Source organism: Notothenia coriiceps, unplaced genomic scaffold (genome assembly GCF_000735185.1).
Source record: "Notothenia coriiceps isolate Sejong01 unplaced genomic scaffold, NC01 NC01_scaffold00002842, whole genome shotgun sequence".
Lineage (NCBI taxonomy): Eukaryota > Metazoa > Chordata > Actinopteri > Perciformes > Nototheniidae > Notothenia > Notothenia coriiceps.
The window spans coordinates 571,432-585,834 of NW_011335543.1; the positions used below are offsets into that span (position 1 = coordinate 571,432).

The window sequence follows — 14,403 nt, forward strand, 5'->3', positions numbered from 1 at the left end:
TGGTCACCTACAAACAAACTAAGATTTTCTGGCTCTACGGACCTGTAACTTTCTCTTTTAGCCTCCTCTGTCCTTCCACTTTGTTAATGTATTAATGGCACCTCGGTTTGAACTATTTCAGTATAAAAGACCACCTGTCGACAAGCCTCACAGCCACATTGCAATCTTGGAATTAAATTTCTCTGATTGGGATCATTTTCAAAGTGTGTTTTATTTTGCCCCGCCCCCAGGAAGTTGGCCCTATCAACAAGGCGTTTTTCATGCATTTAGTACCATTTTTGCAAACTCCTCCTAGGGAAAGTGTTCGGAAAATGTACTTAAAATGCCCATGAAAAGACGCCACATTGCTTGAATTGCCAACTTCCTATGGGGGGCGGGGTAATAAAAGCCATTTGAAACTATGTCCGCAATCTAAGAGAATCTTTTAAATTTCAATTTGCAGTGTGGCTGTTTGAGGTTGTCGACAGGTGGTCTTTGCTCATACTGATAATGGTCAAACAGGTGCATTAATACGGTTAACAGTGGAGGACCAGCAGGAGCACTTAAAGACGAAGTTACAGGGTCTGTGAGAGCCAGAAATCTTGTTTGTATTGTAGGCTGACCAAATACTTATTTTCCACATAATTTGCAAATAAATTCTTTAAATCAGACTTGTTTTTTTCTGGATTTTTTTTTTCTCATTTTGCCTCTAGTTGAGGTACTCTAGGATGAAAATTACAGGCTCTCATCTTTTAAGGTGGGAGAACTTGCACAATTGGTGCGCTGACAAATGTTTTTTGCCCCACTGTATGTATGTCTGTCTGTCTGTCTGTCTGTCTGTATGTGTGTGTCAGTCCGGTGCCTTCCGGTGGCGTGAGTGTGTCTGCCCACAGCGGATCGGCAGGAGCGGGGCTGTTAGGCATACGTTGTAGATGTATTTTAACTCGATGCCTCTGAACTACGGCCGCCGACGGAAAATACATGCACCGTTAATCGCTTAATAATGTGGCGTTAATTTTTTTTTTTTTTTTTTTGCATTAACGCGTTAACTTGACAGCCCTTATATATTGGGGTGCACCGAATGGGAAATTCTTGGCCGAAACCGATACCAAAAATAGGAAACAGTTGGCCAAAAACCGAATGGCCGAAAATGATTAATAGAAATATATATATATAATGTATACATTTTTTACCAATGTTGTTCAGCTACCTGATTATGGAAAAAGACATGATTATGGCAAAACTTAACTTAAATAGTAATCACTATTATGGGTCCATAAAACATTTATTCAGCACTTTTGAATGCATACAGTACATTAATTCCAAGTCAAGTGCATTTTCTTTTCTCTGTAGGATAACTACAACAAAGTGCATTCAGAACAAAGCCAAGGTGCTTTAAAATAAACATCTAGGCCAGTAGGCCTACAACAAAATATTGTAAATAAAGACTGTAACAGCCAGGCCTTCAACAACAACAAATGCACCTATAAGTTTGGTAACCTAACGTGTTGTTGTGATGACGTAATCAAAACGCGGCGACAAGCACAGCGCGCGACCATGCTCGCGGCTGGCTCACAGCCAACATGTCTGCCGCTTGGAGATATTTAAAAATATCAGAGAGAGAGGCGCGGATTGCGATTTGTAAAACGTGTTCAGTTGACATTTCTCGAGGAGGTGTAACTGCAAAGACTTTCACCACTTCGGGATTACTCCACCACTTGAAATCAAAACACCCGGACAAATATGCGGAGTATGATCAACGTAACCCTGTTCTCTGACATTTTTCGTTTCGGTGCTAAAAGCCGAAAGGGCCTTTTTAACCATTTTCGGCCGATAATATTCGGTTGCCGAATATTCGGTGCATCCCTACTTTTTATTAATTTGACCGTATTGTGTAATGTTTTTATACTGCTCACTGCTTGTAGCACTTCGGGATTTGAAGTCAAATATGAAGTGCTTTATAAATGAAACCCATTACAGTACCCAGGAAGTAAACAATGGAAAATTAGAAATCTCCAAAGAGGCGTTTTTGGGCAGCATAGACTGTGTTAGAGTTTTACTCGCTGCAGGGTGTACTTTGAGGGTTTTTGACTCTGCAGACCGTTTACATGCATACAAATCTTCATAACACACAAGGGGACGGTTAATAACCGGCAAAGCATGACATTGGCCCTTCAACAGCAAACACTGCCCTTTAAAAAGTGCTATACCAACACATGAGATTGACATAAAGGAGAAGAAAGCATGAGAAAAAGGCTTAACTTATCCATTTAGTCCATTATCTCACATGTTGTACATTTATTTATGTTACTATAGTTTAAGCATAGGCCCCTCCAGTTCATCGAACCCAACACAGCAGAAATTGAGCAGTGACATTAATAATAAAACAACCCTAAAGCACAGAGCTATACCTAAATGGGGAATATAGTACCAGCAGCAGCAATTCCACACATGTTATCTATTCAGCAGATCATTATTTACATATTAATTTCAAAAACACTCATGGCTGCACAAGCTTGAAACAAGGGGCTTAGTAGCCAAATGGATTCATGGCATGAATAAGTGTTGCTGTATAGGACCCTCTAGCCTAGGTCTCTTGTGTGACAAAAACAATGTTAAGTTTTCGAATGAAGAAAGGAATAAAGCTACGTGAAAGGTCTGTGTGCAAAACATGGACAATATTTTTATCCATAAAGCAAACACAATATTAGCATATTCTACAGTAGAAGCGTTTGCATTGAACAAAACAATAGGAAACCACTAACAACAAGCACGAAAACCAACACACACAAAACACCCAACTCTGGGTATGTATATCTCAACACTGTCAGATAAAAGGCATTCTTATAAACGTGCTAAACAGCAACAAAGGAGAAGACCAGACAAATGATGCTACATCACATAGCAAGTTGAACATGTCATTAGCACAAACAGCACAGCAAATGTGGACAAACATGCTAGAAAAAACAGCTCTTACTTTTTTTGAAGTGAGTCCATGGTGTTAATCCTTTGGGAAGTTGTTGGAGTTGGTCCAAGGGAATGTTAGCCGACAGCAGTCAGGAAAACTCCAGCGCTGCTTCTGACGTTAATACGTGAATTAAGTCAGTGAGGCGGGCGCAAAGATGGCTAATTGTAGGCCTACTACCTCGAAATATTTTCGGCTAATGTTGAGCTAGCTACAAAAGTTAAATGACTGTCAACACAGTACACTACATAAAAAGTATGCTAAACTAATGCACGGCATTTTTGGTAGGGTTAGCCAAAACTAAAATAGCACCACATGGTGAACACTGAAAAGCTGGCCTTGTCCAAAAGGTAAGTTTCTATTTGTTGCAGGGAGTAGGCCTGCTGTCTGTCATGTGACTGAAGCACCACACTGATGTTCCCTGTCTTAACTGAATCCTTGTTTGCTTGTTTTTAGGTTTTTCTATGCCACTCAATTGAGTTTTTCAACATATAACAATATTTACAGTAGGGCATAATGGCATGGCTGGTCCAAGAGGGTTCAAATAAAGAAGAGAAGCATTATAATAATGTTCTTGGTTGTTAAAACTGTGAGAAATGTACACTACAGTTATTTTCAGAGTATCAGTTATTTTAAATGTCTTGTTTTGTTATTCTGAGTAGACTTCCCTTACTCACCTATGAATATAATTTGAATGTAAAAAACAACATGCTATTTTCCACTGTAAATACAAAATGATGAAATATAATTTTAAAAAAACAATTTAAACCATCTTAACTTTTGGATGGGGACATTTACCATAGATAAAAAATACCTTAAATAAGAACAGATCTAACTTCGATGAAATACTTCAGTATCAAGGATTTTCAAAATACCAAGTTCAAAGTTCACCTTTAAGAGACTCTTTTTTTTACTTGCCCACATACAACTCTGGAAAATGTTTGTAAGTAATACAAAAAAGGAAATCAGATCATTTACAACGTATTAATTCAATCATCCAGGGGTCAATTTTCCTGAAGATTGTTCAGACTTATGGTGTTGCTTAATGCCCTGTCCAATTTAAATTGATTATGTGAAAAATATGTCATGATTATCATACATATTTGTTTTAAATATTTGTGACATTCAAAACCTTTATTTATCCAGGTGAAATCCCATTGAGATCATTGATCTCTTTTTCAAGGGAGACCTGCATTGAAGTTAATACTACCTCTCACGTTACACCCCTGAATCTTTAGAACTATGCTTGGTATCCCTCATTGTTAGTTAGCTATGCTCATAGAGAGCCTACAGCATCTGTAAACTATCATAGAGGCAATTCAATTGGATCTCATACACTGAAATATGAGTCTCAACTTAGAATTCTCCAAAGTAACTCATCTGAGGCCTCAATCCCCTGACCTAAAATATTTAGAATGAGATTTGTTTTAATAGTTTGCTCTAATTCTACTTTTGACTCCCCTCCTTGTGTTTGATATATGTGTGCAGGAGTAATAGGCGCTCTTTATTTGTCTCACTTGCACTTCTCTGTGTTTGCAGCTCTCCATCTCAGTGCTGGGGCGATGTACAGCTCCAGTAATTGCCACCGGAGCGATTTCTCCTCATTAGTTTCTATGGACGGTGTAATTGGCCATCCCAGGCACAGAGATCAATGCGACCGTTATAACCGGGATTTCAGGCACCTAGGCCCCAGACAGCAGGCCCAGCCGGGGGCCAAAGGGGAAGTGAGAAGGGGTGGGGGTGGAGGCTCCACAGCTTGTTATAGCTGCTCGGAGACAAGACAACTGATGTCGGGGTGGCTATCGACAGCTCGCAGTCCAACATGCATCTGCTCTTTCCATCCTGCTCATTGACACTTTCCCTTCCTTTCCCTCTCCATCCCATCTCTCACCCTACCTCATTAATGGCCCTTCTTTTGATCCATTCCTCATGCTGCCGCACAACACCTGTCAGAGGGTCATATATGGTCCAATCTACAGGAGGAACCCTACAACTGTGGCACTTTACCATCAGCAGCCAAACCCTTTAAATCCCTGCAATTCAGTATTATTATCTTTTTAATGCTGATACACCAGTGTTATATTGTTGTACATCTTTGCTTTAACTTCTTATGTACTATGTCTGTGTGTACTGTATGTCCATTTAAATGTGTATTTTTTTTGTTTGGCTTGATGATTGTTGGAATGATGAACAAAATGTGTTGCTAATGGTGATCATAATAAAGATAAGGATATTGATATAAATATATGTTATTCTATTTTATTTTGTCTTTTACAAGACATTTGACTTTACCTCCCTAATTTCATTCAAATCTTTTTTCTTTTGTTTTTATTTCATGTTTTTGTTACACTTTATCTTATATTGTTTATAAAAAAGATTCCCTTTTTAAAATTGATTTTTATTTATTATATTCTAAACTCTGACAAAACACAAATCACAAATCTTGTGTTTTTTTTTCTTTTTTTGCACTCACTGAGACCTAACAAAAGCTGATCAGCTATGATAATCTTTCCCAGAACATAGAAACCATTACAGAAGAATCGTACTTTTCTGAGAATCAAAGAGCCCACCTATCACTTGTCTAAGCCATTACGAGAAATATATAAAAGCCTGAGACATTTTCCGGACAGACACATTGTTGCTGGACCTGTCACATATACCTCTCTGCTTTTGTGGATCAGTTTATCACACCATTAGCCCAGAATAGCTACTTGCTACATAAAGGAGGCTTGGTAAACACAGAATAATGGAAAGTATACTCTTTCTCTCATGTGGAAAGAGCTTAGTCAACTTCCTAGCTGTACCACATGATGGAGTTGTTGAGTCACTTTTAACTTCAACAAAGCCTTTAAAAAAACTCAACAATTTTAATGTCCCAAGCTTTTTTTGAAACTGAAAATATTGTGCTTGTGTATTAACTCCTAAGGAAAAATATCGTAATGAATGATAAGAGACATACTGACCTTTGCCATTCATTTTAATAACACACAGTAATCCCAATGAGTGGCGGTGGCCTCTGTTGAAATTAAATCTCTGCAGTGTTTGCTGTAATTAATAGCATTAGTGCATGGTGGTGGGGTGGCTTATGATCAATGTCCATGCAAAGCTGTAATCACTAGCATCACTGTGAATGTCAATAGACTCCAACACAGAGAAATGACACAAGAATCTGCTGGTGCAAGATGTAGAATATCTACACAGCATTTTCACGCCTTTCCGTGTTTTCGATATGTGTGTGTGCTGTATTAAATGGGCTGTTATATATTAAAGAAAGGTTCCATCTTTTCAATCATACCGGAATAATGCTCAAGGTAGGAACAGGCATGAATGCAAGATGGTGTATTTGTTGTGTAACACTGCCCTCTTTAGGATATACTTATGTATGACGTTAGTGATAGTCGGAATACATGTCAAAGAGCACACAAGAGCAACATTATTCACATGTTATTTTGTTAAGAGTTTTGATCACCATTTTATTTGAACAAATACTCTATGTGGTGTTTTCTATTAAGAAAGAGACAATTATGTTTTCGTTGCAACTACATCCTGATAATTTATAATAATTGTGGTATCCAATCACAAAGTACTTTGATACATTTAAGACTGTCTATACTCCTAACCTCCAGACTTTTTTTATTTTCTGTGCTCTGTATATTGTTTATTTATATTGTATACATTTAGTTGTTATTATTAAAGGATTAATAATAACAACTAAATGTATACAATATAAATAAACAATATACAGAGCACAGAAAATAAAAAAAGTCTGGAGGTTAGGAGTATAGACAGTCTTAAATGNATTCGCTAACCTGTCAGTCTTTAAATTCTTTAAACAGCTCTGGATGCCGGTCGGCGAGGTGCTTAGCCAAGTTTGATGTGTTGGCTCCCTTGGTTTGCAGGGATCTGAAACATCTCTTACAGACAGGCCTCGTGGTGTCCGTAGGCTTGCCCTCACTGTCAGAGATATAGCTCAAATACTTCCAAATTTCGCTTCTGGCGTCTTTTTTTGTCAACAAGCCGAGGCGCAGCGGCAGTTGCACTCCCACTTGCAGCCATGCTTCTCGTTTAGTTTTCTCACATGCTCTGGCAGCTAGCGCGTGGCCGCGTGCACGAGAAGGGGAGGGACTTAGAACGTGTTTGAGAGGGGCGGGACTGCAGGCACGGCTGGCAGTGCAGGGAGTGGAAGCAGAGCGCTGAACACACACGGCTCTTATTAAAACGGCGCTTTCTCACCGGAGTACTTCTCCCCGTCATTCTTAAAGTACCGATACTAATGAAACGGAGGAATCGTACCGTTTTTAACGGCAGGGTATCGCGGTACCTTTCAAGTATTGGTACACCGTGCAACACTAGGCTGCAGTGGTAAAGTGCTATTTTTTACAAGTGGGGAGTGGACCTAACACCCTCTAGAGGGTTCCTCACCTCCTCTAGGGGGGTCCGGGGGCATGCTCACCCGGGACATTTTTTTTTTAATATTGAAGTTAAAAGCATCAATCTGGTGCACTTTGAGAGCAACATTAAGAGATCTATGGATCTATGTGCTCTTTGCTTGATTCATGCCTTCCCAGCCCCTTATCACATAGCCTATAAGAGCATGGCGCCAGTTGTAGTAGACAGTTGTGGTGAAGGCATCTGACTTACTTGAACCGAAATGTCTACATGCATAGCAGAAGATGGCATCTTTTTTACATGAATATTCCAGCCAATCTCTGTTTTGAAACCATGAGCTGCAAAATGAGCACCTTGCCCCACTGTACAGGCGAGTTGGGTACTTTTTTAAATATACCTGGGCAGGCTCTGTTTTGCCGAGGTCCTCTGGCACTTGCGGGCCGCTGAGGGGTGGCGGTGTTTGGGGCAACGAAGACGGCTGCGGCAAAGCCGGCGAGTCGGGCGTTAGTGTACAAGACAGTGGCCGCGGGTAACGTAATGTCCCCATGATCTGAACTGTTATTATCTGCAGTAGATGCAGTGTTACTGCTGGCGATAAGGGCTGGTTGTTTTAACCATTTTCTGAGTTCCATCACTGATTGCTGTGTAAGCACCATAGGGAAGCACCTTGCTTAGACGTGCTTAGAAATCCCAATGCAACACTGAGTAAGCCTGTATGTGTTTCTGATAGTTGGGTGTGGACAGTTCCATCAACCCTGCAGTCATATGTGGTACACTCCAATCATTTATTGCAATACCTTTGGCTGTAACAACATTGGCTGCAACGGCACAAAACAGAAAGTATACCCTCAAGAGGGAGTCCAAAATATTTGATTTGAGTCATTTGAAATTAAAACTTTTAGGTAGCTTAGTAAAGCAGAGGTAGTGATGTCAGTGATTTGCCAGTAACATTTAAGGCACCTTATACCAGCAGAACAACACATTTGTTCAGCTCCACTGTCTTCCATCAGCTGTGAGGGGTTAGCGGTGGTAAAGAGTGAGCTCCAGTGAGGCTTGTGGTGACTTCAAGCTGGGCAGGTCAGCATAAAACATCTATGAATGCCAGATGCTCCCTGACCTAAAACTTGATCAGAAACACATGTCTGCTAAGGTGTGCCTCTTCCACGAAACCCTGCGCTCTGTTTTCTCTTCCTCTTTTAAGACCCAGCATGAGATACCTTAACTGTAGCTTTTAAAATGGCTTTACCACTTGTTCTCTGGTAGATGACATTTGAATGTTCACCACAACACCGCAGAGAGGACAGCTAATAGATTGTGCAAACGTGTGTGTGGACAGTTTTGGGTCAAAGTTTTGGTCAGGTCCATGCTTCAGTGCAGAGCAGACTTCCTGTGTTAGACCAAAATATTATCTGATATCTCAGCACGGAGCTATGGTAGTCACCTAAGTTCTGGGTAATGGAAACCTCTCACTGTTGCATGAGTTGATCAACGCCCAATGCACTGAAGTGATCCACCAAGCCCCATCAATTTCTGTCCATGTTCATCCATGCCAGATGCATGCCAAGGCCACTCTGTGTCTGAGGGCTGTTTCCTGAACTGAACAGTGAGACTGCTATGTCTTTATGTAGTTGTAGTTGCACTATATCACACTGTATTCAGGGGGTTTGACAAAGTAGCCTTTTTATTTATGGCCCTTCTCACTCTCCGTCTGGCACCTCTCCTCCCTGCTTGGCGTTCCCTTTTCTGCCGCTGCACTGCTGTTTACCAAGTCGAAACACTTGCAGTTAAGTGAGAGTGGAAAAATATGTTGATGACCTCCAACCTAATCCCAAAAAATAAAAATGGTATCCTGTGGAAGTTCCTACAACAGAAACAAAGGCTGTGAATTTTGCAGACACCTGCACTTCAGTCAGTGTTTTAGTCCGAATGAGAAAGGAGTTTTGGGGGTTCCTCAACAAGTCTATATGTATGCAGAAACTAGTCTGTGTTTCTCCGAGGTTGGCAGTCACAGTGTTGTATGCTTTGAGTAACAGTAGTTACAATAGATTACAATGGTGACCAAGTTTTACTGGGACATTGATGAACAAAGGTGCTCTATTGGCGCAACTCTAATAGCTTAAATTAATTGCTAATCTAATCGCTAATAATCAACCTGTTACTGCCAGTGTTAAATGTAGGCCTTGAAAAAACATCTGAATGCTGAACTGATGCTGATAAGCATTGAAAGAAGTGTCACAGAAATATATAACCTAACCAAGTAGTTGTGTTTTGAAAATCCACCGTTTTACAATGTAAACATCATTTTAAAAACTTCAAGCGTTATGTTAAAACTACTATGCTAGTATGTATTATTATAGGGTTGAAACAAATGACTTATTTGGTCGTATGGTTCGGAGGACTTGTTGCCTTCAATTGATCAGATCTACAGTATAAGGTCTTCCCTTGGAGGGGTCATTCTTACTTTTTTGTTAAAGGTGGGGTAGGTAATTCTCTTAAGAAATACTTTTTGTTATATTCCATGGAATGCTCTTAACATCCCGATAGCAATGAATATGTTAAATGCTTTGACAATAAATGCATTAAAAAAATGCATCATTAAGCACGACCAATCATTTTACCTGCCTGTCAGCCTTCCATCTCGTGCACAAACTTATCTCGTGCCCTCATTGGTCATGTGCGCATTCGTGTGTGTTGGAGGAGGGGCTCTGTAAGGAAGTCTGAAGGAAGGGGCAGATTTTGTTCGGCTGCCTACTTTCAAATTCTAGCGCACTCGATAGCAGCTGTTCCCATGGTGTTGCTCGCATAGTTAGCTTTTTTCCTTTAACGTGTGTTAATACATCAAATAGAAGCTTTGTTTTAGCCATGTTGTGGTAACAACTCAAATCAGTGTTATGGTCAGTTATGCTAGAGGAGTGGTTTGAGAAGTTTGTTTCATTTTTATTGTCATTTTTATTTATTGTCTGGTAAAGTTGAAATCTTTTGTAACAGTTGACATTTCTTTAAAGATGTGCTAAGTGTCTTCCATTTTGTAAGTATGTTGCATATACTGGCAAACACTAGCAGTTCAATTTTTGTAATGAATGTTGATGTTTCAGTTCCTTATATATTGTTTAGAGTTTCATTATCCATCACAACAGTGAGTGTGTTTCGTGTTGCCTAGCAGCTGCTGTCTTCATTCTGTGCCCTGATACTGCCCTTTCTGGCTGCTTTGTAACCGGAAGTGAAACACTATCACCTAACCACCCATCTGTGCACAAATAGTGATGTGAAAACATGTACTATGAAAGGCTAATGTTAGAAAGGTGATAGTGTCTAAAGCCAAATGTGTGTGTGTTTTCAGAAAAGAGGGCAGAAATGAAAATGCCTGATAGTTAGAGAGAGCTGCTGCTCTTTACAAGCCTCAGTTCTCTAACACCAAACTGCTTTAGCAGAACTTGTTCTTCCTACTCGCTGCACAAGCTTCAAAACCACATTTTTCTTAGACTTATTAAGAAAAACACCACCATGTCTCACACTATAGAACTACAAGTGGTTAGAAGCAATATTTAGAACATCTACTCAGAATTTAGGAAATGGTTGGTCTCTGCCTTGACCATAGGAGCTGATATAATTAGACACAGTGTTGAAACAAGAAGAAGTCTCTACAAATGAAAAGCTGATGTCTTACTATTAAGTCATTAACTGAGTCACACACACACGTCCACTCATCACACCAGACACTGCTGTCATCATAAAGTACATTATAACAGTGATGAAAAAATATCATTTTTTTTCAATGTAAGACCCAAACACTTGATAAGCACAATGGGAAACTATGTTCTATAATATGCTAAGTTATGGCGCATTTCGACTGCAGCGCAGAGCATGGTTTAAGCGTGCCGTGCCAAACCCGGCCCGTTTTTGTTGCGTTTCCACTAGGGGTACCTTTTCACAGTTTTTCTGGCCCTCCAAAATCGTGGTTCTTTCCGGGCCAACAACCGGGCTGAATATGCTAAACTAGTGACTTGAGTGGCTACAACTACAACACAATGAACATATTTTACCGTGATTTAATTGTAATACACGTTTCAAAATGATGCCGAAGTAACAACATACTGATACCGGTTAGTAAAAACCATGAATTAATGCTTTGACAAGTCTGCAGACAGACGGCAGGCGAAAAAACTTTTAAAATGTGTGTTTTCTGAATGGAGATCGGCTAAGCTAACGTTGTATATGCTCCGACCGTCCACACTCACAACAACGGCCTATACAGACATAAATAAACCAACAACTGTATTCTCCATGACACAGACAGTCTGTGATTTGTACTTGTTTAACTTTTGTCTAGTTTCTGAACAGATATGAGGAGCTGTGAGCTCTGAGCGCTAACAGCTAATGGCTGATGTTGGTTTTCTGTGGTTCGCATTGAAGATGACGTCAAGGCTCCGCCTACACTGCGTTACTATAGTTACTGCCCCAGCTACTAAACTGTAATGGAAACGCAGCATAAAGTGAGCCTGGCCTACCAAGGCCTAACTATACCGTACTAAGCCGTGCGAGGCCCTGCAGTGGAAAAGCGCCATTAGTTCATATTCCTAAATAGTTTTTGGGGGCTCTATATGGGGGCCAAAAGAAAAAGTATTTCCCTGAGACACTCTTACTATCGAAAACTAAAATTTAGTAAAATAAATTTAATACATTTTATACCATCATAAATATATTTCAGTTCTACTTTTTAATTTGTTTATCTCACTACAGAAAAAGAAAGACAGCATGAATTATCAAAAACTCTCATGACATTGAAACACAAATTAAACAAACCTGACATTTTAGGAAAGGGGCTATGCAACAGTTACCACACAATGTGTTCATACAACATTGTATTTTTGAAATAATTTTCTATCATTTTTTTTCAAACACTATGTTGTATTTTAGCATTAAAGTAAAAACATTGGACTACACTTAAATATCTTTTTATTTATCACAATATATCGTCATTGCAATACTCAACAACGTTAACATATACTTTACTCATATAGTATAGCGCCTATAGCTAACCATACAGATAAGACGAGTCCTTTCCTATACAGACATAATGTTATTCTGTATCCTGTCCTAAATGTGTTCTCGTTCCTCCATCATGCAGAGTGCAAAAGAGGAGCCAGCCCGGAGAAAAGAGCCCAAGTTCCTGGGTAAGGAGGGCTGGGTGAAGAAGGCCCCCGGCAGACTGTTGGCCAGCTACAAGGAGCGCTACGTCCATGTGGAGAAGACGGAGATCGTGGTGTATGACAATGAGGTACACCACTGTTATGTCTCCTACTCATTCCACTTTTTCACTAATTTGCACCATTTTACAGTACAGAGTTATATAACTGTCATATTCAGAGCATTTTATATTTCATTATGAACATACTTAACATGCAATCTAATCAGCTTATAAGCACTTTTTTTATAGTTTAGTGCACCATAATGAATTGAAATTCCATGGTCATTATGAAAATATTATAAGATTTTCATAATGACCATGGAATTTCAATTCATTACAACCTGTTATACTATAAGTGTTAATTTTTTGCTTTAATTCAAATGAAAAAAAGGTATTATTGAGTGTTAAGGTGAGGGATCACCAATTCTGAAGTAATATGAGACATTACGTTATGAGGCAATGTAAAATGCTTCGCAATACGTTATGATTGTTGAAATAGAGCCTTTTGGGTAATTGTGTGCTTACAAATATAATTAAACAGCTAATGTATCACAGACAAGGGCATCTTAGAATATGTTACATCACACTCTGTTCTGCATTCACATATCACAGAAAGCTCTCAAAGATAATACAGTCACAGAGTTGTTCAGAATAAAAACCTATTATCATTATATTGGTCACCAGGACAACAGTAGTCGTGAGCAGGTTGTTTGTTTTTTTGCGATATTTGTTGATATAAAAAAAATCAAAAATGATGTCGCCTTATTTATCTTCTATTTGAAATGACAGATTTGCAGATGATTGACTGGTAAATGTGTGTTGCAGGATCTGAAGAACTGCTTAGAGAGGCTTGACCTGGAGAACTATGATAAATGTCACGAATTAAAGAGTCCCTTCAAGAAGAAGCACAGACTGATACTGATCCGCTCCTCCAAGCCCGGAAATAAGGTGAGCTTTGTGTGGAAAATAGAGCTCTGTGTATACAGTAGGCCATGGTAAGAGTGCTTAGTGACATACAGACATACAGCAGGTCACCCTTGAAAAAGAGATCAATGATCTCAATGGGATTCACCTGCATAAATAAAGGTTTGAAATGAAATGAAAATGACAGAAGCTCCAACTGTCAGGTTTACAAGAAAATAAACTAACATAAGGAAGAAAGGAAGTGAGAGTGATAAACACGCAAATGTTAAATGACAACATCCAGGACCAAAACACATGCTGCGTTTGTCATGCCCTATTTTAAGTTTTAAAACACCACAAAATGATTTAGCTAAAGGACAACTTCCTGTAAGATCTGGTTGGCTTTAACACGCCCTCTACTAACCCTGACAGTTGTGGTAACAGGATGTGTACAAAAACTGACTTCTGCAAACAGAAGTTGGAAATGATGAAGTTTAGTCACAAGCTTGTTGTGATGAGATTCACACACACGACAATTCAACACACATTGTAAGAAAAGGACTCCTGGCAGGAAGTAAAAGCACTTCTAGTAAAAGCAGAAAACATTTGACTAGGTTTCAACTTTAAAGGTGCACTAATACATATGTTATGTTAACAGTGGATCAAATTGGAGCTGTGATGTGAATGGAGTGGCTCATATTAACAAACAGGAAAATATAATTTGACTCTACAATTCTCCTCAGCTCTACAAATTGTTATATTGTTTTGTCCCATTAGTCTTTGTTTTATCAAAAATAAAAGTCAGATACACCCACCATTCATTACCTACCCAACACACATGTCAACAAGCTGGTGGACATAGTGGAGCATTAAGCAGCTAAATATATTTCTCTAAGGAGTTGGAGGAGACCAAAAAAGAGTTAAAAGAAAAGGAATATTGATCACAAACTAGAAAGAGTGCTGTTGTCTCCTTCTCCTT

General features: G+C 39.3%; 1 protein-coding gene across 1 annotated transcript in view; it reads left to right on the plus strand.

Moving 5' to 3' along the window:
* Positions 1-13,469, plus strand: part of LOC104940956 (pleckstrin homology domain-containing family O member 2) — a gene marked incomplete at its 3' end in the record, with an annotated part of 23,080 nt that extends 9,611 nt beyond the window's left edge. The window contains exons 3-4 of the mRNA XM_010765977.1: positions 12,462-12,611; positions 13,347-13,469. Of these exons, the coding sequence (XP_010764279.1) occupies positions 12,462-12,611; positions 13,347-13,469 (273 nt within the window). The remainder of the gene's footprint in view (positions 1-12,461; positions 12,612-13,346) is intronic.
* Positions 13,470-14,403: the final 934 nt, after the last annotated feature.